General features: G+C 33.9%; 1 protein-coding gene across 4 annotated transcripts in view; it reads left to right on the forward strand.

Moving 5' to 3' along the window:
• Positions 1–26385, forward strand: part of MARCHF6 (membrane associated ring-CH-type finger 6) — a 101893-nt gene that overhangs the window by 73289 nt on the left and 2219 nt on the right. Inside the window, exons 17-25 of one of the 4 annotated variants that reach the window (XM_074205328.1) lie at positions 19–119; positions 1034–1189; positions 4543–4747; positions 6231–6300; positions 9183–9379; positions 11238–11372; positions 14581–14670; positions 16631–16763; positions 23651–23786. In XM_074205328.1, the coding sequence (XP_074061429.1) occupies positions 19–119; positions 1034–1189; positions 4543–4747; positions 6231–6300; positions 9183–9379; positions 11238–11372; positions 14581–14670; positions 16631–16763; positions 23651–23786 (1223 nt within the window). The remainder of the gene's footprint in view (positions 1–18; positions 120–1033; positions 1190–4542; positions 4748–6230; positions 6301–9182; positions 9380–11237; positions 11373–14580; positions 14671–16630; positions 16764–23650; positions 23787–26385) is intronic. The other 3 variants (XM_074205329.1, XM_074205330.1, XM_074205332.1) reach the window with 3 other exon arrangements.

Genomic DNA, 26385 nt, shown 5'->3' on the forward strand with positions numbered 1-26385 from the left:
TCACTTTACTTACTACAGATTGTGTTTGGTTCCATTGTCCTTCTTATGCTGTGGCTCCCTATACGTATTATTAAGAATCTGTTGCCTAATTTTCTTCCCTATAATGTCATGCTATACAGGTAAGCTTTCTGTGCTTCACTAATGTGCATTTTTTGTATTCTGATTCTGTGCTTTATTTCATTGATTTTTCTTTTGGAAATTAGGGGGTGAGAGATAAATTCATGAGTTAACTAGGTTTCAGAAAATATTAAAATTGCTAAACATTACTATACCCTGCATTTTCTAGAAAGTAACTTTTAAAGTAAATGCCATTTGTTTATTATTAAATTGTTCAACTTATGTTAGATAGCATTAATTTTGTTTATAAAGAATGAAATATTATTTCTTAATACTATTTTGCAATTGCTATTATTTCAGAACATCTTAAAATAATTATATTTCTGAAGAAAATAGGTCTATGGATTTTATTTCTAAATAATCCCAATAAAGTAACATTTTTATTTCCCTGATCATTGTGTTTTATAACATTGAGTTAGACTGTCACTGTTTTGTTCCCTTAGAAAATTAAACACCTTTAAAAAATTTTTTAAAATGAAAAGCAAATATTTTACTGCCTTTTGTTTTATTACTAACTTTTTTTACTACCTTCATTGCCTATTGCATCTTTCTCCTTTCCCATGCAAAGTGAGCCATCCATTATAAAATTAAAAAAAGAAAAAGCAAAAAAGCTATCCAGAGGAACTATACCAACATATGACAGTAGTAATATAAATTACATTTGATGTCTCTGAAATTTATATGAATTTAGAAAAATGTCTTTCCCTTAAAAAAATTAGTACATATTTATTAATAAGTCTAACTTCAAAGAGAAGGATGAAATAGCAAAACCAAGCATTTCTAATAGTCATATATTACTGCAAAGGATCCTTTGATAGAAATAAGAATCAAGAGCTTAGTTAAGATTTTGTATCCTATCATTGTAGGGCTCACCTTAAATATTACATACATATTAGTTTATCAGTTTATTTTTCAGTTCTTTTTACTATTATAGTGATGCCCCAGTGAGTGAACTGTCTCTTGAGCTACTCCTGCTACAGGTGGTATTGCCAGCTTTACTTGAACAAGGACATACTCGACAATGGTTGAAGGGTCTTGTCCGAGCATGGACTGTTACTGCTGGATACTTGCTGTGAGTATAAACTAACACCCTAATTATATCACTTGTGCCAATTTAATCTTCTTTCTCTTAATTGGTATTTCTTATATAGGCAAAACTGTAGTCTGGTATATGAATACTTTAAAGGAGTTGCTGAAATATCTGGTTTCATTATATTAGTTAAAAAATTCTTCTTGTGCTACAGTTTTGCTTCCCTTTATTTGAAAGTTACATCTTGGAATATGACCTGCTGAGAGTGAGTATTAATTTTAAATTAGTTATTCTCAAGAATAGTTAGGTTAGGTCATGGTTAGGTCAAGCTAATATAATAAAAATGCCAATTCTACCCAAACTAAATTACTTATTCAGTACCATGCCACTCATACTACCAAATAACTACTTTACTGAGCTAAAAAAAAAAATAACAAAATTCATCTGGAATAACAAAAGGGCAAGAATAGCAAGGGAACTGATGAAAAAAATGTAAAGGAAGGTGGCCTAGCACTACTAGATCTAAAACTATACTGTAAAGCAGCAGTCATCAAAACTGCCTAGTCCTGGTTAAGAAATGGAGTAATAGATCAGTGGATTAGGATAGGTTTAAAAGAAAATGCAGTAAACAGTAACAGCAATCTACTATTTGACAAACCCAAAGACATCAGCTTCTGGGATAAGCACTCACTAATTGACAAAAATTGTTGGGAAAACTGGAAAATAGTATGGCAAAAACTAGGCCTAGATCCACATCTCACACCCTATACCAAAATAAGGTCAAAATGGGTAGAGGATCTAAACATAAAGAGCAATACCATAGATAAATTAACAGACCAAAAAATATTCTATCTGATCTATAGAAAAGGGATAAATTTATGACCAAACAAGAATTAGAACACATTATAAACTGCAAAATGAATGATTTTGATTATATTACATTAAAAAGATTTTGCACTAATAATAACAATGCTGCCAAAATTAGAAGAAAAGTAGAAAGCTGGGAAACAATTTTACCAACCAGGAGTTCTGATAAAGGTCTCATTTCTAAAATATATAGAGAATTACATCAAATTTATAAGGTCACAAGTTATTCTCCAGTTGATAAATGGTCAAAGGGTATGAACCACCAGTTTTCAAATGAAGAAATTAAAACTATATATATATAATCATATGAAAAAATGCTCCAAATCACTATTGATTAGAGAAATGAAAATTAAAACAACAATGAAGTATCATCTCACACCTATTAGATTAGCTAAGATGAGAAAAAGTGAAGATGACAATGCTGGAGAGAATGTGGGAGGATTGGGTCATTGATGCATTGCTGGTGGAGTTATGAATAGATCCAATCTTTCTGGAGAGCAATATGGAACTATGCCCAAAGAGCAATACAATTTTTCATACCCTTTGACCCAGCAATTCCAATTCTAGGTCTATATCCAAAAGAAATTGTGAAAAATGGAAAAAGTCCTACATGTTTCAAAATATTCATAGCAGTTCTTTTCATAGCGGCAAAGAATTAAAAATTGAGGGGATGCCCATCAATTGGGGGATGGCTAAACAAGCTAGGGTACATGAATACTATGGAATATTTTTGTTCTGTAAGAGACCATAAATGGTTGGACTCTAGAGAAGCATGGAATGACTTAGGGGATCTGATGCTGAGTGAAGGGAGTACAACCAAGAGAACAATGTATATATCAACAACATTATGAGATGAACAACCTTGATGGAAGCAACTCCTCTCGACAGTCCAGAGAGCTAGAACAACTGTATTAGACTGGTAATGGTCTATATTTATCCCCAACCAGAGGAAGAAAAATAAAACCACCCAACACTTCCGAATTTGATGAACAATATTGTTTATAAAAATTATCTCTGATATATCTCTTTCCCTTAATCTTAATTCCTAAATTACTAATTTGTAAATATGTTTAATAAAATATATATGTAAAATGCTAACCTGACTATTCCCTACTGAGGGGAGGGAGGTGCAAAGGAAGGTTGGAGGAAAATTTTGTAACTTGGAAATATGCATGTACAAATAGATTAAAAAAATTCTTAAAAAGAGTTGTGCTTTTCAATTTTGTGTTTCTTAGACTTTGATATGATGTGTGTATTTTTGTTTTACAAACTTTAAGCTAAATTTTTGAGATAAAGATTATTTTTAGAAAATATATTGCCTCTCAAATCTTGTTTCCTATTTTAGCTTGAAATGAAAGACAAATTGTCAAAAACTTAATTTTCATAGACCCAGTGTGATAGAAAAGAAAGAGAACTGGAATAAGAAACTTGGGTCCCATGTCCCAATTCTGGGTCCAAATCTCTTCTTTGCTATTTATTATCCATATGTCTTTGGACTGACCAAATCATTTAGTCTTTTTTGACCTCAGTTTGTTCATTTTAAAATGAGGGAGTTATTATATTTGATGATCTGTAAAATGTTATAGAAATGCAATGATTTTTTTGACTTTCACTAAAACAGATGACATCATGGTTGACAATCTGTGAATATAGAAGAAAAATATTTTAGAAGTTTTCTTAAGATTAAAAAAACCCCAAAAATCATTTTATCCTTTGTACAATCATTTTAGATTGCTAATTTCTTTTTCATGTTCAAGAGATTCTAATCACAATAGGCCTTATTTCTATACCACTAGTATAGTTCAAGATAGTTAATGGTATTTGAAGATTTAGAATAGATTAAGGTAATAGATATCTACTAAAATCCTAATCTTTAACCTTTCCCTTAAAAAAAAAGAAATGACTTAATTTTAAATTTAAAAAAATATCATGGAGCAGTTTGATAAAACAGAGAATTGATCCTGCCTCTGTTACTTATTACCCATTTACCCTGGCTTCATATCAGACTGTACCTGCAGACTTCAAGCTGTAGAGGATTAATGTACAGAACTTTTGGTGGATTCTGTGTCAGTGTAAACCTAGCCAGGGGTAGAAAGGTAAGAAAGTTGGTTGTCAAATTATTCTTTTTCCTCACTTACAGTGTTGACTAAGAATATTTATATTGATGAGATTTTTAGCCTAGTGACAGTGTGTAGAATCTTCCTGCATAGAAAATATTTATCATGTTATCTTTTGCAGTAGAAGCAGTGATCATTGAGGAATTTATTAAATTTTATTCATTTGTGGTAGCATGGAAAGAGCACTCGCCCATGTCATTAGATTCAGGATATATCTGGTATAGTCTCAGCTCTGTCACTTGCCAGTAGAGTGAACTTGGCTATTTTACATCCTTGGGCTTCAAGTTCCAATGAGATAACCAAATTAGATGAGCACTAATATGATTCTTTTATTCTCTATTCTTTCTTCCCCTTTGATTTATATTTTGATCTAAAGAGAATTTTACTTTATTCTGGGTCTTTTTTGCATAGGGATCTTCATTCTTACTTACTTGGGGATCAAGAAGAGAACGAAAACAGTGCAAACCAACAAGCTAACAACAACCAGCATGCTCGTAATAACAATGCCATCCCAGTGGTGGGGGAGGGTCTTCATGCAGCCCACCAAGCCATACTTCAGCAAGGAGGACCTGTGGGCTTTCAGCCTTACCGTAGGCCTTTAAAATTTCCACTCAGGGTGGGTACCATAAATTCTTTTTCAAATCTTGTATTATTTAAATTTGTGTAAGGTTTCTAGTAAGAAATGGTACTCTTCTTGTAATTGCCAAACAGCATGGCATTCATAGTTGTCTTTGCCATTTGCTATATGGGGTAGCTAGATGGCATAATAAGTAGAGAGCCAGCCCTGAAGAGGACCCGAGTTCAAATCCTACCACAGACGCTTGCTGTGTGACCATAGACAAGTCACTTAATCCTCATTGCCTCCAGTCCAGGCCATTGCCAGTTATCCTGATCCATACCACATATGGCTTCAGGGGAGAAAGTGAGGCTGGTGACCTAGCAAAGCACCCCCCCCAATCTAATTTACATATATGTCATAGCATCACCTCCCTTATGACATGGTCTCCTTTGAGAATGAAGGCAAATATCAATTTGCCATATGTCATGCTTATAAAAGGATGAATAAAGTAGGTTAAAAAATTTCAAAGCTCAGTATTAGATTACAGTAGAACTTTGATGCATAATGGGAATACATAGATTTCAGATTCCAAATTATTTTAATTTAAAAAAATTTTAAGCATTTGTTATATGTTATTCATTTGCAATGAAAAAATGTTATAGTTTTATTACTACAGAAAATCAGCTGCCAATCCTTTTGACATTTTTAAAAACAAAACTGGTCTAACAAATCTTTTTTTGATGTTGTTATTGATTAAATTTGTATAGTAAACTCATTTAAAATTAGGTTATATTGAATTTATTTAAAAGCAAATCCCATTTCATACTAATGAGTAACATTTTTTCATAGAATAACTGATAATACTCCATAATAGCAATATGTAGAATGTATTTTATTTGCATTTTATTAATGACAACTCATTTTTTTGTGTCATTGAACCCCCTCTTTGTCAGTCTGGTGTAATCTATGAATCCATGGATCCCTTTTCATCATAATATTTTTAAATAGTTAAAGGAAAAGTTAAATTTTAATTAGAAGTTAATGAATATGATGTAATTTTTTTTCCCATTAAGTGCACATGGAACTCCAATTAAGCATTCCTGCTATAAGTAGTTGATGGAAATACTTGGATTGTTAGTTGTTAGTATTTTTCTTTTTTCGTAAAGAAAGCTTGTTGTGATCTTTACTGATATGAGATTAAATATTTAGAGTTTCTTATTTTAAACTGAAACTGAAGTAAATGAACTGTAAAAAAATTAACTGTCTTTTTGCAAATTCATTTTAATGTTCTCTTTTTATTAATACAGTTGCCTATAATTTGTCAGTGCATCTGATTAGATGTAAATAGGAGCCTATAGAAATTTTCTTTGGTCTGAGTTCTACTGAGTTCTTCTATTTTCAGAAATTACTTTTTTCCTTTTTTTTTTGTGATAGAGTCAGCTTGACTATAAAACTTAAAATTGCAAATTATCTTTTAATGCTTGTTGAAAAATAAAATAAGCATTCTTAAGATGTTTATGCTTTGTGCTTTACATCACAGATATTTCTGTTGATTGTCTTCATGTGTATTACCTTATTGATTGCCAGTCTCATCTGCCTTACTTTACCAGGTATGTTTTTTATTCTAATATTTATCTACAATTAATTTGATGCCACTACTTCAAATGGAAATGTACCTAAATGTGTATTTATCAAATATAATTTTTAAATGGTGATTATAACAATGTGGTTCAGATAGAGACTGTGTACCTAAAGATCTCTTTGAAAGGAAAAAAATACAAATATTAGGCTACACTTGCTATACTGAATATATCAGCCAGATTTGGGGACAAATGTGTATTCTATATTTCAGTTAATTGATACTTTAATTCTGATTCAGTATGGGTTATCTCTCCATTTAGTTTCCCATTTGGGCTATTTGACTTATCTTTGTGTCAGAGGGAATTGGAAGTTTTGGTAAAGGATAGAGTTTATTGTTCATCGCAAAAAAAATCAAATTACTAACTCATATCACTTACATCTTTTCTGGACAGGGTATTTTAAAATTTATATATATATATGTGTGTGTATATATATCAAACATGAAATATCTTTTAAAAAAATCTAGTTGATGTGGATTTTATCTCATTACATAGTGGTATTTATGATTCATTACATATTATTAATTAGTGTTCATGATAATCTAGGAATAATTTATATTTCAATAGTGTCTAATTATTTACAATAATGTTTTGTTTCATCCAGTTACAGTTTAAATTTTGCAGTCTTATTTCTAAACTAGCTGGAAGTTGAAGAAATGTGAATAGTAATTGATCAAGAACTGATCTTAATTATGATAGTTTACCATCATTGCTTAGGGCAATAATAAGAAGGACCATATTACAGGTAGTCCATTATAGACTAAGAAACTGAGGCTTAAAGTTATTGAATTACTCTATAGATTGGAATTTTGAATTCGAACTTCAGTCTCCTGACTCCTAATTTTTTGCTCTATGAATAACAATAGCCATAGTAATAGCTAGCATTATCTAGTGCTTACTATGCTCCAGACACTGTGTTAAGCACTTTTCAATTATTTTTTCCTTTGATCTTCATTACGGTTCTGGGATGTAAGTGCTATTATTATCTTCATTTTCAAAATTGAAGCAAAATGGAGGTTAAATGATTTACCCAGTCACATACCTACTGTTATGTCTGAAGCTGGATTTGAACTTGGGCATTCTATCCACTGCCTTATCCAGCCACCCTTGCCTTTGTTCTCTGTCCTCCCTGTGAACAAAATTACTTGTTTGCCTGGTTCATCACTTTTGCTCTAGTTTTCACCTTCTTCCTTTATAATATTGAACCTATGGTTAAAACACTTCACCTGTATTCTGGAATCTTTTATTCCTTGTCTTATCACTAATCATGTCTTGCCAAATGCATGATTTTCTCTTTCATTTGCCTTCTTTTTCCTACTTATATTCTGCTAAATATTGGTCAAAGATGTTGCACCATCTTGTCTGCCAAGTCCATTACAAATGTGTTACCTAATCTTTAAAAATATGTGTATGTAAGTGTTGGGTTACTTGATGGCATAATGGATAGAACACTGAGCCTAGTATCAGAAAGTACCTGAGTTCAAATCCAGCCTCAAATACTATCTGGGCAAAAAAAAAAAATCATTTAACCCTGTTTATCTCAGTTTCCTTACCTATAAAATGGGTAAGAGAAGAAAATTGGCAAATTACTCTAGTGTCTTTGCCAAGAAAACCCCCAAAAAGGGTCATGAAGAGTCAGACATGAGAGAAATTGACTAAACAATAAAATGTTATATGTCACATAAACTTGTTTTGGACCTAACAATCATAGGGGTCTGTAGGTGTGGGGAGGTGGTATGTGTACATAAAATATGCATATACATATATTAGATGTAACTCAGAACCTAAACAATAACCTCCCCCTCCCTCCCCTTGCAAAGAAATAGCAAGTCCAGGAAAAAAAAATAATTCAGTACCTAAGTACTCTAATTCTGTTAGTAATAACATTCTCTATACTTAACCAGGTAGTCATAGGACAATAGACTTAGCCTGTCATTAAGGCCATTTTATTGTTGTTTAGTTGTGCCCAGCTTAGTTGGTTCCTTCCTAGGATTTTCTTGACAAAGATATTGGAATTGTCTGCCATTTCCTTCTCTAGTTTTAGGCAGACATTAAGTGACTTTCCCAGGTTTACATAGCTAGTGTTTGAAGTTAAATTTGAACTCTTTCTCCCTCCAATCTTGGTGCCTTATTATTGTTCCATCTTAGCTGCCCCCAACAAGATCATACTCTTAAACCTTTCCATTATAGTAGAGCATGTTAGAGTTTATTATATTCTACTCAGATAGTTTTCAAGAAACTATTATCACTTTCATAACAATTCTTTAGATAGGACTTTGTTGTGATTTGATAATCACCACTTTGTAGAAATATGTATATACATATCCCACATATTCTTTGTTAAAATAAAACATTTAGCTTCTTGAAAATGAGCCAGTTCTAAGAAACTAATTCTTAATTGTTTTAGAATCTTTAGAATATGTGTATTTATTCCATATATGTATCCAGATTAGCTTATTAACATAATTATTTCAGTTATGGGGGGGAAAATCCTTCAACAGTACTTTGACCTAAGATACACTGATTTGTATGTCAAATAATTTGAGAACATGTTGCAATATTTTTCCTTCATATAGAATATTTTGGAGCAATTTTAAGCAATAAAACTCACCTGGAACCCCATTGTACTTTAGTTTCCTCAAAGGTAAAATGGAGAAATTGACTTAGATAATTTCTTAGTTCATTTCTACTGACATTTTGTGGTTCTTTAGAGTTTTTTAACTGAAAAAATTGACACACTGTCTAAAGATTGTCATGACAAGTCATCATAATGAAAACAGCTAATAAAATGTTATTAATATCAGTGTGAAGATAACAATTCTCTTTACTTAGCCTTATGTCTCATTTATCAGCCTTTCTATTTTCAGTATTTGCTGGCCGGTGGTTAATGTCATTTTGGACGGGGACTGCCAAAATCCATGAACTATACACAGCCGCCTGTGGTCTATATGTCTGCTGGTTAACTATAAGGGCAGTGACAGTTCTAGTTGCATGGATGCCACAGGGACGCAGAGTGATCTTTCAGAAGGTTAAAGAGTGGTCCCTTATGGTAAGTTTTCAGAGAAAGATTATCATTCTGATAGGTGCGTATATTTCTTTTGTTTTTGCAAGGCAGTGGGATTAAGTGATGCCCAAGGTCATACAGCTAGGTTAATTATTAAGTGTCTGAAGCAGGATTTGAACTCAGGTCCTCCTGACTCCAGGACTGGTACTTTATCCATTGCATCACCTAGCTGCCCCTGGTGGGTGTATTTCTTTAGCTACTATTATTTCCCTTCGCTTCCAACTTAGTCAATCTCAAAGTTAGTTTCTTTCAAAAAAAAATTTTTTTTTCCAGAATAGTATTTTGATCACCTTATGAGAAGACAAAAACTGATGTGTGTCACTCTTTGGCATTTAAGAGAATGAGTAATATAGTTTTCAGTTTATTGTCTTAGATTAATTTTGTATGAGATTAACTAATATTCTTAGCAGTGGTTAATTTAAAATCTTTATCATTTTTAAGATTTTATAAAATAGAATTTTTAAACTCTGCTAATAAAAGTAAAATTCTAATTAGACATTAGTATTTTGCCATTAATTATAAGGAACAATGCTTTTAAGCAATTAAACTTTCAGGGTTTTTTTTTTGTTTAAGATTCAAAATATGTTTTTTGGTATTAATTATTTATATACTAGATACCCATTCTTTACAGCCATGATACTAATTCAAGAATACTCTAGAGAAACTGGAATTTTAATGATGATTTGTTGTTAGAACTAGTTCTGATTTTTAAGGACTTCATTTGTTAAAAACATGAAAATTCAGTTTTGTGTGTGTGTGTTAGATATTATAGTATTAATTACTAGCCAATATAGTTATCAACTCACTTTATAATGAGTTCTGACTATTATGTCTTACACTTTATAAACTATGTCTTATACTTATTCATTTACTTACCTAAAATTATCGTACTTCATTTTGGATTTATATATTCCATCTTCAGTTATAGTAGTATAAATACCTTTAATGTTGACTTAGTGTACAAGTATAAACTGATTCATACTGCCTTTGCCTACCAGAGGGCTTGAGAAATAAATTTTATTTCACTGTACAGCTAGTAGAAGGGAAGGGTAAGATTTTAATTGCTAAATTATGAGAGTTATTTATTAATGTACTCAGTAAAGCCATATATCATCATATATATGTAATATTTGCATACAGAGAATCAAGCACTATATTCTCTATGCCAGCTTGTTACTATTATATATATATAATAAAACAAATTTCTTGTTTTCTTTCTTATTTCTTGGCTATGGTACTACATACAAAAGTGACTTCCTATAATTAAAGTTGGAAAAGAACATCTTTCCCCCAAATTTTATGTTGACATGTTCATGAAATCTTGATTGTCCTTTGTATCCAAAAAAGTGTTTAAGATGATATGAGTTATTGTATTGGCTGCATTTTCCCTCTTAATCTAGCTTTCTCAAATATTGAGGGCAGTATGTTGTGTATTTGGTAGGGAAGATCAGAAAGGAGAGAATATTTTAATCATTTTTGTTGTTGATGTAAATAGTGAAGATCAAGAATGAATAAAATTATTAGAAAAACATGTAAGGAAAAAGTTTTACAGAAAATATAATCTTTCAGTATGGTAATATTGGTGAAGTATTTTTGAGTTCCTATTTATATTTTTTTCTTTTATTTCTCATTTATTATCTATTTCTCATTTAGGGCTACATCTTAGACACAGCTAAACTAACTTCCTAGGGGAAGGTGGGCTATATTTAGATGCATGCAATATATATTTTTTCTACTAGTTAACAAAAATTTTTTTTCTTTCCTAAAAAAAGATATTATTAAAAATTCTGGTAAACAAATGTCCAAAGCATGACACCTCTTATGACATTTTGTTTCTAATTAGATAATGAAGACTTTGATAGTAGCAGTACTACTAGCTGGTGTTGTTCCACTTCTACTTGGACTTTTATTTGAACTGGTAATTGTTGCACCACTGAGGGTTCCATTGGATCAGACACCCTTGTTTTATCCATGGCAGGTCAGTTCTTGTGTCTTTCAGTTGTTATTTTCCTACTAGTTTGGAAATATACAAGTTCTCATTTAGACTTTTTCTTCACTTTTGAAGAATCTACCAGATATTCTTATGATTTTAGGAAGCAGAACTGTAAAAATAAGTCAATATTTCATACATGCTAATGCCGTTGAGTTTTTTAGGTCATATAGTGTTGCTTCTTACAGCAAGATGAAATAAGTATAAATAATATTTCCTTTATAATAATGTTTTTTAAACATAATAATGTTTCATTAACATTTGGAGTTTGCCAAAAGAAAGTTTTTTTCCTCAGAGTTCATGCATCTTGAATAATTACTAGTGTATCTTCATAGCCTTAATGTCTTATTTAAAATAAGTTGCTGAGTAAACAAGACATTAAGGCTGCGAGAGGAACATGTTCTCCATGTGGCTACAAAATGTTATTTTGCTATTATGGAAGCTTTAGTAGTTTTCTCTTGTCTCTAAAGTCAATACAAATGCTTTTCATTTGGCATGTAACACTTTTCACAATAAAACTCCAACCTTTTTCTCATCTTCTACTGTATTCCTTTCTTTCACACGCTTCTATAGTCCTGGTAAATGGATATTTCCATTTTGGCTCTCCATCTAGAACAAACTGTCCCCCATCACTGTAATATTCTTCCACCTCTTAGAATGTTAAACCTAACTTAAATGCTGCTTCCTCCATGGAGTCTTTTCTGGTCTTTCCTGATGCCTTCTCAGCAAACCAAACTCACATTTATTTTATTTATTTTTTGTATATAATTAAAAGTATACATACTCTCTCCTTGTTTGAATTTAAGCTCACTGAGGCTAGAGACCGTTTTGTTTTTGTTATCACCTATGACTAAATAAAACTGAAAAAAATAGCTACTTCACAAATTTTGTTGATTAACTGAATATGTGTAAATTGATTAGAAATTGTACAAGTGTTTTCATATTTCCATACCTGTTTTTGAAGCAGTTCCTAAGATCTTTACTTTAAAAATAGCTAGAACTTCAAATTTTCTTAAAAATTACAAATCAATAAACCCTAAAAGCATTAATTTCTAGGTCTCTTTCTGTATACCTGTTGATTTCTTTGATGACATTAATGATAATTACTAGAGATAGCCATAACATAGTAGTTAGAGAGCTGGCCTTAGAATCAGCAAGATCTGAACTCAAAAATCATTTGTGACACATACAGGTTGTGTCCCTTCACCTTTCAGTATCCCCAGGCATCTTGCAGAGACTAAGAATATATGAAGAGCAGGTACTGGTCTGCATTGTCAGAGGAAGGTTCTTCAACTAGGAGTTCTCTATGCCAATGAAATCACAGGTCCAATCAAACAATAATAATAATAACTGACATTTGTATGGTGTTTTATATGCATTACCTAACTTAATAAAAGTAATCTGGAAGATATCTACTTCAGATCTTGCCATTCTTTTCAAGATTTTGGAATTCACTGGAGTTAACTAGGTTATCATTTTCTCTTTTTAAAATGGAGAAGTTGAAATAAATGATTACAAAACCTTTTTATATAACATTGATTCTTCATAAAGACAGCTAAAATATTGAATGGAGGTAGCTGTCTGATCACCTTTCCTTTTTCTGTCAGTCATTCAATAATTGTAAGGTATCTATTAGATGTTAGGCAATAAGGATGCAGATACATTGAATGAAAGAACCTTTTTTCTCAAGGAGTTTACATTTCCTCGATACCCAAAGAAGCTATCTGTCAATGGATCTAAACTGTGATTTCTTTAGATTAGATTATGGTTCTCATATCCCCTAGAAGTTAAAGGACTATAGCTGATACAGAATATTCTGTGGAGGATGATTTTTTTTATATGTATTTTTAAATTTTATTTATTTATTTATTATTAAAGATTTTATTTGAGTTTTACAATTTTCCCCCCAATCTTACTTCCCTCCCCCCACCCCCCCCATGGAAAGCAATCTTGTCAGTCTTTACTTTGTTTCCATGTTGTACATTGATCCAAATTGAGTGTGATGAGAGAGAAATCATATCCTTAAGGAAGAAACAAAAAGTATACAAGATAACAAGATCAGACAATAAGATGTTTTTTTCCCCCTAAATTAAAGGGAATAGTCCTTGAACTTTGTTCAAACTCCACAGCTCTTTATCTGGATACAGATGGTATTCTCCACTGCAGACAGCCCAGAATTGTCCCTGATTGTTGCACTGATGGAATGAGCGAGTCCATCAAGGTTGAACATCACCCCCATGTTGCTGTTAGGGTGTACAGTGTTTTTCCTGGTTCTGCTCATCTCACTCAGCATCTGGATGGTGATTTTTGTCTCTAAGAAGTGACTAATTAAGGACCTAGCAAATTTTTACTTTGGATCTAGGAGTCAGTTTCACAATTTATAAACCAAATTAGTTTGTCCATTTCAAGCAAAGATCAATGACATAGGGCATTAGTCCTACTCTTAAGATGAAGGCTCAAATTAGAGATTTGCATAGATCTTTCAGAGGATTTTATAGAAAGGTTCATGAAGAGAGTTTAGCACATTTGGCCAGAGTACTTTTGGGGCCATATGTGTTGCAAATAAGGCCCTGTTAGTTCTATATTTCCTTCTTCCTTCACCCTTCTCTGCTCTTGGATTCACTTAGGAAAGGAGTTAAAGTTCAAACCAGGTCAAATTTAATGGTGAATGAAAAATGTGGTGAAGCCTCAAATGCTGTCCTTCTAGATATTTATGTTGAAGAGTGCTTTTCCATTGCTGTGAATTTCTTTTTTTTTCAAGTTAATATAAAATACATTTATGTAAATAAGGAGAAAAATAAAGTATACATCTGAGATTTTGGGTAAGATTGTATGAAAATTTTGGGATCACTATTTTGGGATTACTAGATGACTTATGCCTCAGACACTTGATTTAAATTTCTGTTTAGGAGTCCATGTGCTGATGAAGATATTTTGGAATTTATTCCTTTAGTAGTATTAGGATTTAGATTATGCAGAAAGCAAGATTTATTTTCTAGTAAAGCTTTACTGGTCTATTAATATAGACTAGTGCTATAGAATTTTTTATCCATGATATCTTTTTTCTTGACCTATACTTTTAAAAGGAAAAATGGAATCTCCTATAAATAGATCAGAGAAATTGTTAGGACTATGTACTGATAATAAGTTCATTTCATTACTCAAATTGAATAGTTATAATTTTTTTGACAATTAGGACTGGGCGCTTGGAGTTCTCCATGCCAAAATAATTGCAGCTATAACATTGATGGGACCTCAGTGGTGGTTAAAAACAGTAATTGAACAGGTAAGAAAAATTTTCTCTTTAACCACATTGAAACTTTGTTGCCTTGTCATATTAATTTACTTAATTGACTTTCATTTAGTTGGCATTTATCTTACTTGTCTGGAATAAAGTGAAAATTTAAGAAAGATTTTTTTAAAAAATTGTTGCTAAAATGCATCTTGTCTATGATTTCACATTCTCATGCTTTGTTGATAGACTTTCACTCAGAGCCCTTTACTCTTATTCTAATGTTTTAGCTTTTACATTAGTTTAATTTAGTTTGAGAAACCAGATAATTAAGATTCTTGGAAAGACCTTTCTTAAGAACAAACCCTGAAAGCATTCAGAAGTAATAAATGACTACAAGTGAAGAGATAGGAAATATTTAAAAGTAGAAGATCATCTAAACATCCTAGAACTTTTTTGGTTAGAAGCAGAAAATCCTAACTCTTGTTATCCCCTGAGGATTAGGCTTTAGGCAACGGTCTAATAATTGATTTTCACAGTGCTAGCCTTGAGTTATCAAAATTATTTAAAACTATCTTCCTGGGGCAGCTCGGCACAGTGGATACAACACTAGCCCTAGAATCAAGAGGACCAGAGTTGAAATTCTGCCCCAGATACTTTGCCTAGCTTTGTGACCTTGAACAAGTCATTTAACCTCATTGCATTAAATAATTTTAAATTTTAAATTTAAAAAAAATTTTAAAAACCATCTTCCTAATTCTGTTTAGGACAAGGAAGGATAAGTTATTTGAAGGAAAAATTTCCATCTAAAATGATTATTTGCTTTAAAGGATAAAGGGATAAAACTTTTAAGGACTCAGCTTGTTAATGTGGAAAATTCACTAGTATAAAATATCTCATTCCCTAGTAACTACAAGGAAAATGAAATATTACTATTCTTTGGAAATACAGGTGTACTTTCACTTTCAGCAGATCCTATATTTGAATAACTACATCTATAAAATAGATTATAAGATGAATATAGGAGACTATCCATATCTGCATATACCTATTTTGCTTGATGTGCAAATTCATACTCCTTTCTTAAATATTGATGGTTTTTTGCTGAAGTCTGGAATATATAACCATTTTCATAAAGGGGAATTTGTATGGTGGTTACACATTTATTTAGAAGAGCTAATTAAATATATTTAATCATCTAAGTTTTAATTTTATAGGGAGTAAATGCATGTCAGACTGTTACAATCTCTACTAGACAGAAAAGAATGTAAAAAAAACTGCAATAGAGAAAAAAATTTTCTATCCTTTTCTGTCTTACCATGTATGCTGCCCTCTATTATCTAGAATTCTGTATTGCATTCCACCTGTGCTTGTTTTCTTTTCCCTTAGGCTGTTCATGCTCCAAAATTTTCTCTTCCTCTAGTTTATCAACTGTCTCATCCATCCATTGAATCATTTCAGCTAGTATTATTCTAATCAAGGTAGACATATATTTTTGAAGAGAAATCTGTTAAACCATACTATTCTCATTTGTGGTAGTGATTTTTTTTCCCCCTTGGGAACATATTCTTGTCTTGCCTTCTTAGTAGAGGATACAAAACTAAATAATTTACTTTTTTTCTCTAAGAAGAATCCTTTCATGTAGAGAATACATGTGGTTATCATTGTTGAATAGGTGTATATATTCAAAGGATCATAAATTAAGAACAAGACTTTATTTTTTATTTTATAGAAAGAATACTATGACCTAAGAGGCTAAGAAAGTTGGTTAGTTCTCTAAATCATTCTGCCAATCAAGATAGAAAGTATACTTCTAGGCAATGTTATGTCAGCCACTGAAAAGTCTTCTTATATCTATGTTCTGGACTTTACCTTTTAAGCAAGAAACAAATTTTAGTTATTTTTGGTTTGGTGATTTGAATAGGTGTGCTTTGGATCACTTGATATATTTTCTATCTTGGAAGTTTTTTTATTATTATTTACCTACTCTTATTCTGTTTTTTCATTACTTTAGGTTTATGCAAATGGTATCCGTAATATTGATCTCCATTATATCATTCGAAAACTAGCAGCACCAGTGATATCTGTACTGTTGCTTTCCCTTTGTGTACCTTACATTATAGCATCTGGTATTGTACCTTTACTGGGTGAGTAAAATTCTTGTTGTTTTTTAGTGATCATATTTTAGTGCTTCAAGAAAAGTTGAATTTTATTTTTGAGTATTGTATTATGCCCTAGGTATCTTAGGGCATTTTTTGCCAAATTTTGTATGCTTATTTTTTTCACACACAAAAATTCAAATTATAATCTTTTCTATTGACTACCTAGAGCCCAGAGGAAGAAAAATCTTAATATTTAGATACAGTTTTTGCCTCACTTACTAAAAGTTTCATTTTAGTATGTTGGATTTTTAAATTGGCAGTTTATTCTTACTACCATTCAAATTTAGCCTTGTTGTTATAGAATTCTTTTTTTTCTTTTTTCTTTAATATTTATTCTCATTTTGTACAAATAATGTTTTTGTACATTAATAAAATATTTTTGTTTAAGAGTAAATAAAATACCCCACTCCCCCCCCCCCCATAAATATAGACTTGCTTGAGCGATAAAGTAAAGGGGAGAGAAAAAAATTAAAATAAAAAAAAATAGTAATAATTGTAGGTACAGCCAGGTTGCGCAATGGACGGACCACCAGCCCTGGAGCCATGAGCATCCGAGCCCACATCCGGCCCTGTACACCCAACAATCACCAAGCTGTGTGACATGCAGGCCACCCGAACTCCACTGCCCTGCAAAAACCAAAAAAAAGAGGAAAGACCCAAAATAAAGTAAATAGTAATAATAGTAGGGGTGGCTAGGTGGCAGATAGAGCATTGGCCCTCGAGCCAGGAGCACCTGGGTCCAAATCTGGCCTCAAACACCCAACGATCACCCTGCTATGAGGCCCCAGGCAGGCCACCCAGCCCCATTTGCCCTGCACCCCCCCAAATAATAATAATAATAATAATAATAATAATAATAATAATAATAATAATAATAATAATAAAAATGTCCTTGAGTCTTCGTTCCAACAACTCTATTGTGGGTAGATCACATTCTTTATGATAAGTCCATCGCAAAAGTTACTTCCATATTTTTCCACCGTTGCCATTGCTGATCACAACTCCCTCCTTTCATATTTCTCCACTACCACATACTATTTTCTCTCTCCTTTCACTCTGACTCTGCTGTAGGGCAGCTGAGTGGCACAGCAGACAGATCCTTGGCTCTGGGCCAAGAGGCCCTGAGTCCCCATACCACCCCTTAGGCCCAGCATCCACCTGGCCCTATGGTCCCGGACAGGCCATGCAATCCCAGCCCCTTGCAAGAAGTAAAAAAGAAAATGTGTTATATCTGACCACTCTGCCCCCCATGGTCCATCCTCTCCTCCATCACTCACACCCCCCACTTCCCCCAGCCCACCTCCTTCTTACTCCAGATACCTATACCCCATTGAGTATATATGCTGTTTCCTCTCCTAGCCACCTCTGATGAGAGCAAAGATTCCCTCATTCCCCCTTGCCTTCTCCCCTTCCATATCATTGCAATAGCTCATTGTAATAAAGAAAAATTTTATTATATGAAATATCTTGGCCTATTCCCCCTCTCCTTTTTCTTTCTCCCATTACATTTCCCTTTTTTCTATTGACTCCATTTTTTAAAAAAAATTATTTTTTTATTCTCATTTTGTACAAATGTTTTTTTTACATTAATAAAATATACTTGTTTACAAGTAAACAAAATACCCCTCCCCCCATGAATATAGATAGACTTGCTTGGGTGAAAAAGTAGAGGGGAGAGAAAAAAATTAAAATGAAAAAAAATAATAGTTGTAGGTATGGCCAGGTGGTGCAGTGGATGAAGCACCAGCCCTGGAGCCACGAGCACCCGAGCCCATATCCAGCCTCGTAAACCCAATTATCACCCAGCCTGTGACATGCAAGCCACCCGATCCCCACTGCCCTGCAAAAACCAAAAAGAAGAAAAAAAAAAGACCCAAAATAAAATAAAATAGTAATAATAGTAGGGGTGGCTGGGTGGCAGACAGCATTGGCCCTTGAGTCCGAATCCGGCTCCAGACACCCAAAGATCACCCTGCTATGTGGCCCTAGGCAGGCCACCCAGCCCCACTTGCCCTGCACCCTCCCCCAAATAATAATAACAAAAAATGTGCTTCAGTCTTTGTTCCAACACCATCAACTCTTTCGTGGGTGGATTGCATTCTTTATGATAAGTCCATCACAAAAGTTACTTCCACATTTTTCCAATGTTGCCATTGCTGATCGCAACTCCCTCCTTTCTTATTTCTCCACTACCATGTATTCTATTTTCTCTCCTTTCACTCTGACTCTGCTGTAGGGTTGCTGAGTGGCGCAGCAGACAGATCCCTGGTCCTGGGGCCAAGAAGCCCTGAGCCCCCCACCCCACCCCCACCCCTTAGGCCCAGAATCCACCTGGCCCTATGGTCCTGGGCAGGCCATCCAATCCCAGCCCCTTGCAAGAAGTAAAAAAGAAAATGTGTTATATCTGACCACTCTTCCCCCATAGTCCATCCTCTCCTCCATCACTCACACCCCCCCTTCCCCCTGCCCCCCCTTCTTACTCCAGATGCCTATACCCCATTGAGAGTATATATGCTGTTTCCTCTTCTAGCCACCTCTGATGAGAGCAAAGATTCCCTCATTCCCCCTTGCCTTCCCCCTTCCATATCATTGCAATAGCTCATTGTAATAAAGAAAAATCTTATTATATGAAATATTTTGACCTATTCCCCCTCTCCTTTTTCTTTCTCTCATTACATTTCCCTTTTTTCTATTGACTCCATTTTTATACCATATTTTATCTTCGAATTCAGCTTTCTCCTGTGCTTCAACTATGAAAGCTCCCTCTACTTGCTCTGTTAACTGAGATGGTTCATATGAATATTATCAATATCATTTTTCTATGCATGCAGTTCATCCTCATTAAGTCCCTCATATTTCCCCCCCTCTCCTCCAATCTCCATGCTTCACCTGAGTCCTGTATCTGAAGATCAAACCTTCTGTTCAGCTCTGGCCATTCCAAAAGGAACCTTTGAAATTCCCCTGGTTCATTGAAAGTCCATCTTTTTCCCTGGAAGAGGACATTCAGCCTTGCTGGGTAGTTCATTCTTGGCTGCATTATAAGCTCTCTTGCCTTCCAGTATATTGTATTCCAAGCCCTACAAGCTTCCAATGTAGCTGCTGCTAAGTCCTGTGTGATCCTGACTGCAGCTCCACAATATTTGAACTGTGTCCTTCTGGCTGCTTGTAATATTTTCTCTTTGATTTGGGAGTTCTGGAACTTGGCTGTAATATTCCTGGGGGTTGGTTTTTGAGGATCTCTTTCTTGGGGGGATCGGTGGATTCTCTCCATTTCTATTTTGCCCTCTGCTTCTAGAATATCAGGGCAGTTTTCCTGTAGTAATTCTTTGAAAATGATGTCAAGGCTCTTTTCCTGATCATGACTTTCAGGTATTCCAATAATTTTTAAATTATCTTTCCTAAGTCTGTTTTCCATATCAGTTGTTTTTTCAATGAGATATTTCACATTTTCTTCTAATTTTTCATTTTTTTGGTTTTGAAGTATTGATTCCTGATTTCTGGTAAATTCATCAATCTCCCTGAATTCTATTCTTTGTCTGAAGAATTTGTTCTCCTCAGAGAGTTTTCTTATCTTTTTTCCCATCTGGCCAGTTTTGCTTTTTAAAGCATTCTTCTCCTCAGTAACTTTTTGAACTGTTTTATCCATTTGACCTAAGCTGGTTTTTAGCATGCTATTTTCTTCAGCATTTTTTTGGATTTCCTTGACTAGGCTGCTGACTTCATTTTCATGTTTTTCCTGCATCTCTCTCCTTTCTTTTCCCAGTTTTTCTTCCAACTCCCTCATTTGATTTTCAAAGTCTTTTTTGAGCTCTATCATAGCCTGAACCCAATTTCTGTTTTTCTTGGAGTCTTTAGATGCAGGAGCTTGTGCTTCCTCATCTTCAGACTGAGTATTTTGATCCTTCTTGGGCTCATTTGCAAAATATTTCTCAATGTTCTTCCTCTTGTTTCTTCGCTTGTTCATTTTCCCAGCCTAAGCCTGTTTTTTGGGGTGCTTCCTGAGCTTTTGGGACACTCCCACAAGGGTCTCAGTGTGTGAAGTTCTGTCCTCCCTCCTGGTCTGTGAATGACCATAAGTGCCCTCCTCTGCCATGGGGCTGAGGTGGGGGGGGGGGGCTGCTGTTCTATGGGGGGGCCTAGACTGCAATCAGGATCTGAATGTAGTCAGAGCCCCAGAGTCCTGTTCCAGGGGCAGAGGACAGAGCTCTGCAGTCTCTCTTCACTCCCCTCCCTCAGCTCAATGGGCTCATGCCCTGGGGGCTCCTGCTTACCCGCTCTGCCTGCTTCTGTTTCCGAGTCTAGGCTGCAGAAAGACCAAGCTGCTTGCTGTGACTCCCCTGCTGCTTGCTGTGACTCCCCCTGCTGCTGTGAGCTGGGGCTCCCAGCGCCCTGGGGCTGCCTCCGGGAGGCTGAAGTTCTTCCGCTCTGGCGGGCCACCCCTCTGGCAGGCTGCCTCTCCGATCCCGGGGAGCAGAGCCTTTCTGCGTTTTTCCAGGTTACCTTGAGTAGGAGAACTGCCTCACTGGGTCCCTTTGTGGGTTCTGTCTCTCGAAAGTTTAGTTAGAGTCCTTAGTTTATGAGTTTTTATCAGAGAGCTCCTGAGACTCGATCCCTTCATGTCACCATCTTGGCTCCGCCCCCCTATTGACTCCATTTTTACACCATATTTTATCTTCAAATTCAGCTTTCTCCTGTGCTTCAACTATAAAAACTCCCTCTACCTGCTCTATTAACTGAGAAGGTTCATATGACTATTATCAATGTCATTTTTCTATACAAAAATACATGCAGTACATCATCATTTAGTTCCCTCATATTTTCCCTTTCTCCTCCAATCTCTATGCTTCCCCTGAGTCCTGTATCTGAAGATCAAACCTTCTGTTCAGCTCTGGCCTTTCCAACAGGAACATTTGAAATTCCCCTGGTTCATTGAAAGTCCATCTTTTTCCCTGGAAGAGGACATTCAGCCTTGCTGGGTAGTTGATTCTTGGCTGCATTCTAAGCTCTTTTGCCTTCTGGTATATTCCAAGCCCTACGAGCTTCCAGTGTAGTTGCTGCTAAGTCCTGTGTGATCCTGACTGCAGCTCCATGATATTTGAACTGTGTCCTGGCTGCTTGTAATATTTTCTCTTTGACTTGGGTGTTATAGAATTCTAAAGAAAGAAGTTATAATTTGTATGTCAGAGATTTGGCCAGTGTTTCCTGCCCAGTGTTTCGGCAGTGATATTAAAAACATTGTTAAAGGCAATCTTCAGAGCATCTCTGTAGAAATATTAGCTTTGAAATTTACTTTTTTCAAAGTAGATGGGAGCCTGTTAACATGACACTTCTATATCACTGAGACAAAAATTTCTGTAGTCATGTATTCACAATTTTAAATATTGTAAGCTTTGCTGGTTTTTCTTTGTTCTTGGGAGAAATATGAAAAATTAAAATGTTCGTTTGTAGCAGTGTCATCCTACTTAATGTCTTTTTAATAATAGAATAATTTTAAATTGTACTTTATGTATTATTCATTAATGGAAAATTTACCAAATACACTCAGTTCATTGAAGGTTTATTTTGCCAGTGGAGTTAAAAAATAGGGCCCTCAAATATACTCAACTTATAACCCAGGCTTGTTTTATCTCTGTATTATTATTATTTGGTATATATTTAAGTACATTAGCATAGTTCAGCATGAACTGAAAGAGAAAGAAGCATTAACATTTTCTCTCATTTAAAAAGAAAGGACTTTCAAAATGAAGTGCTTTAATTATTTCCTGTGCAGGGAAATCACAAGTCAGCCAGACGCCAAAGGTATTATATCAGGGGTGGGTGTTGGCAGGAGTGGGAATGATTCCCAAATAGAACACAGAATAGAATATATAATATAATGATATTCTCAGAATAGAAACTTGATATTGTGACTTAAATATTTTCTGTGAAGTATTGATGAACATTTATAGTATAAGTGTATATATTAAAAATGGCAAAAAATATATTGCAAAGCCCAATATAAATGAGTTTCTAAACTATATTATATTTATTTTGTAATTTATATTGTACTTATTCTATTGTTTTTATATTGTGTATGTACGTGTGTGTGTGTATATATATATATATATATATATATATATAGTATTCCATTCACTCTAGTAACTAAAAAAGTTAATTTCTTAAAATTATAGACACATGTTTTATGCTCAATTTTTAAAATTTAAATTTGTCTTAGTCACTACCAAGTTAGAATGCTTGTAAGATAATAATTTATAAAACATGTATCATTAATTTTGCTTTTATCCAAAGAAACCATGTGATACTTTATATAGTGGCTGGTCCATTATAAACCATTCATAAATGCTTGTTGACTTTACTTGGTATCATGCAAAAGAATTGGACTGAAAAGTCATGAAACTTGTATTCTAGTCCTGGCTCTGATATTAGCTGTATAATCTTAAATAAAAGTCTCAGTTTTTTCATTGCTGAAGTAAAGAGGGTATAGACTACATAAAATTTGAGGTTTCTTCCAGCTCTTATTGGGCTCCTTAAAATGGTTTTTATACCATCCTAGGCTTCCATAGTGAAATGGTTTTTGAAACCTTAGTTTCTCTACTTCATAGAATTTTGTATTTGGAGAACACCTCAGAGATCCAGTCTAATTGTTTCATTTCCTAAGTGAAGAAACCTGAATCTGAGAAATGCAGACTTAATGATTTGCTGAATGAGTCACATAGCTAATTATTGGAGGACTGGAATTAGAACCTAGTTCTCTTGAATCCGTTGCATTTTCTACTGTCTCACTATTAGGGAAATTAGATTTTACTTTTCAATTTTTGACTTCACAGAAACATTTATATCCTTTATCCATATAGGCTTTTTTTATTTTACAGGTGTTACTGCTGAAATGCAAAATTTGGTACAACGTCGAATTTATCCTTTTTTACTAATGGTGGTGGTTTTGATGGGTATCCTGTCCTTCCAGGTTCGACAGTTCAAGCGCCTTTATGAACATATTAAAAATGACAAGTGAGTCTTAAGGTTTACTTTTAAATAATATTTCTTATTAATTTACTCATAGTTCTTAATTTGTGTTACAGAACAAAAAAACATAAATAGGATTTTGTAGCATACATTTTTGTCTGGACCATTGAGTTTAGGATTCTTTGAAGACTTTAATTTCTGTTTTGGAATACTATCTAGTAATGGCCAAAAGTACAAATACACATATGTTTTTACAATTTTTTACAATTAATCATTTTTAACTTTTTTTTTTTAAGTTTTTGCAAGGCCAATGGGGTTAAGTGGCTTGCCCAAGGTCACACAGCTAGGTAATTATTAAGTGTCTGAGGCCAGATTTGAACTCAAGTACTCCTGACTCCAGGGCCGGTGCTCTATCCACTGCGCCACTTAGCTGCCCTATTTTTAACTTTCTAAACCACTTTTTGTGTTGATTATATCATTTCCTAAAATCTCAAATAGTCCTTTATATAAAATATAATAGCCATAATAGGGCAAAAATAATACAGAGAGAGACTGAATAAACCCCCTTACCTAAGCCAGGTAGCAGGACTGTTATTTTAATTATTCACAATAGTGGTTGGGAAGATTACCACAAAGTGAAATGGGAAAGAAAATTTTAAAGATTTGTTGTAGAAAGAATGAGAAGCTGAAAACTAATCTTAGTGTGATAAATCATGACTTTGTACTTTTACTTTCTATCAGCTAGTTAAAATTTCCTTTACTTTTAAAGGAATATTGTCTAGAAATGAAATTGTAAGTGTGCCCAACTATCAAAAAAATTAGAGCTAATTGAATTTTCTTGCTTAGGACTGCCACAAATTGTTAGTGAATGTCTATCTTAAGGGTTAGCCTTGAGTACTCCCATATCATAAAGACACAAAAAAATTAACCAATTAGAATCTTGACCTGGGCTTGTATGTCAAGTTGTATCATGGAAAGCCTTTAAATGGTAAACAGAAAAATAAAAACTAAAGATTGTGTTGTATCAGTAAGAATACAATACAGGAACTTTTATTACTTAGCTTTTTTTTGCAGAGAAGACTTTCTGGGTATCCTCAAATCTCCTAGAAGAGATAAGATACCAGCACAGTCATACTACAGTGGCAGAGATTTAAATAACAAAGTACTCTGAGAAATTTGAAGGTTAAGTAAGGTACATACAGTGCTTATGAGAGGATTATGGATGGCATTTACTTTAGAGTATGGTTTAGGAAGATTAATCAAGAAAATGGGGAACATAGTTCTAGGCAGAGGTACTAACAACCTGAGCACAAGAGCTGCAAAAATTAAATCTTTTTATTTAAGGGACTGAATAATTCAGTTTTTAGAATAGAGGGGCTTCAAATGCTGAGAGGGGGTATGAACTTTACTAGGTAGCTTGTTGGCCACTACTGAACATTTGCTCAAGAAATTATCTAGTAGTTGAGTCAAGGATGAGTTATAAATGATAGACATGGGCATGAAAAAGCTATTTAAGGAGTCGACTTAAGTACTCTCTAGGCAAGTGGTTAAGAATGTCTATTCCTTGGGGCTAGAAAGGAGAGGAAAGATTCTAAAATTATAACAGAGCTACATAGAATTGACAGTTCTTGATAACTATATGGGAGATGTGAAGAAGTAGAAAGATTAAAAGTTAACATTAGGTTATAAACAGGAATAATGGTAAATGGTGGTTATAGAAAGAAATAATGAAATCAGAAGGGAAAGTAGGTTCAGGGAAAAGATAGAGCACTTCTGTTTGACATGTCTAATTTGAAGTTTCAGAGATACTGAGGAATAGTTTTACTGGAGGTAGCTGGAGAAAAGAATCTGGAGCTTAAAAAGAAAGATCAAGACTAAGGAAAAATTTAGGAGTCATCTGCATAAATCTTGTATGCATGGTATGAGTTTACATATATTTATAAATCTGTGTCAAATGATAACCCTTTTTTTAGCACTGGGTGGAGAGGAAAGAAGACCAGAAAATTCAGAATTTAAAATGTAACAAAAAAAAATTAATTTTTTTGAAAAAGGAAGGTAGGTCATCTGCTTGTAGGTATATAGTTATTATGAAAGAAGATATGGGGAGGCAGCTAGGTGACACAGTGGGTGGTAGAGCACCAGCCCTGGAGTCAGGAGGACCTGAGTTCAAATCTGGCCTCAGATACTTAATAATTACCTTTCTGAGTGATCTTAGGCAAATCACTTAACCCCATTGCTTTGCAAAATCTTTAAAAAAAAGATATGGGGAGAAAAGTTTGGAACAGTTGGTATGGGAAATAAGAATAAATAAAGCAACTGGTTTTGTATTATACTTTAAAGGTTTGCAAAGTACACTTCCCACAACAGCATGTAGTACTAATATTATAATAGTGCTCATTCCACTTTTAAATTACTTTGCATTTACTTTTCTGTTTGTACATATACAATAGAATGTAACCTTCTTGAGGACAAGATCTATTTTGATTTTTGTCTTTGGTATTTCTAGTGCCTAGCACAATGCAAACACATGATAGGTGTTTGATAAATGATTGCTGAGTTGTACCTGTTTTGCAAATAAGGAAATTAAACCTGTAAGTGATTCACTGGTGGTTATACAACTTGCAAGTATGTGAGGGATGAATTT

Source organism: Macrotis lagotis, chromosome X, assembly GCF_037893015.1.
Source record: "Macrotis lagotis isolate mMagLag1 chromosome X, bilby.v1.9.chrom.fasta, whole genome shotgun sequence".
Taxonomy (NCBI): Eukaryota; Metazoa; Chordata; class Mammalia; order Peramelemorphia; family Peramelidae; genus Macrotis; species Macrotis lagotis.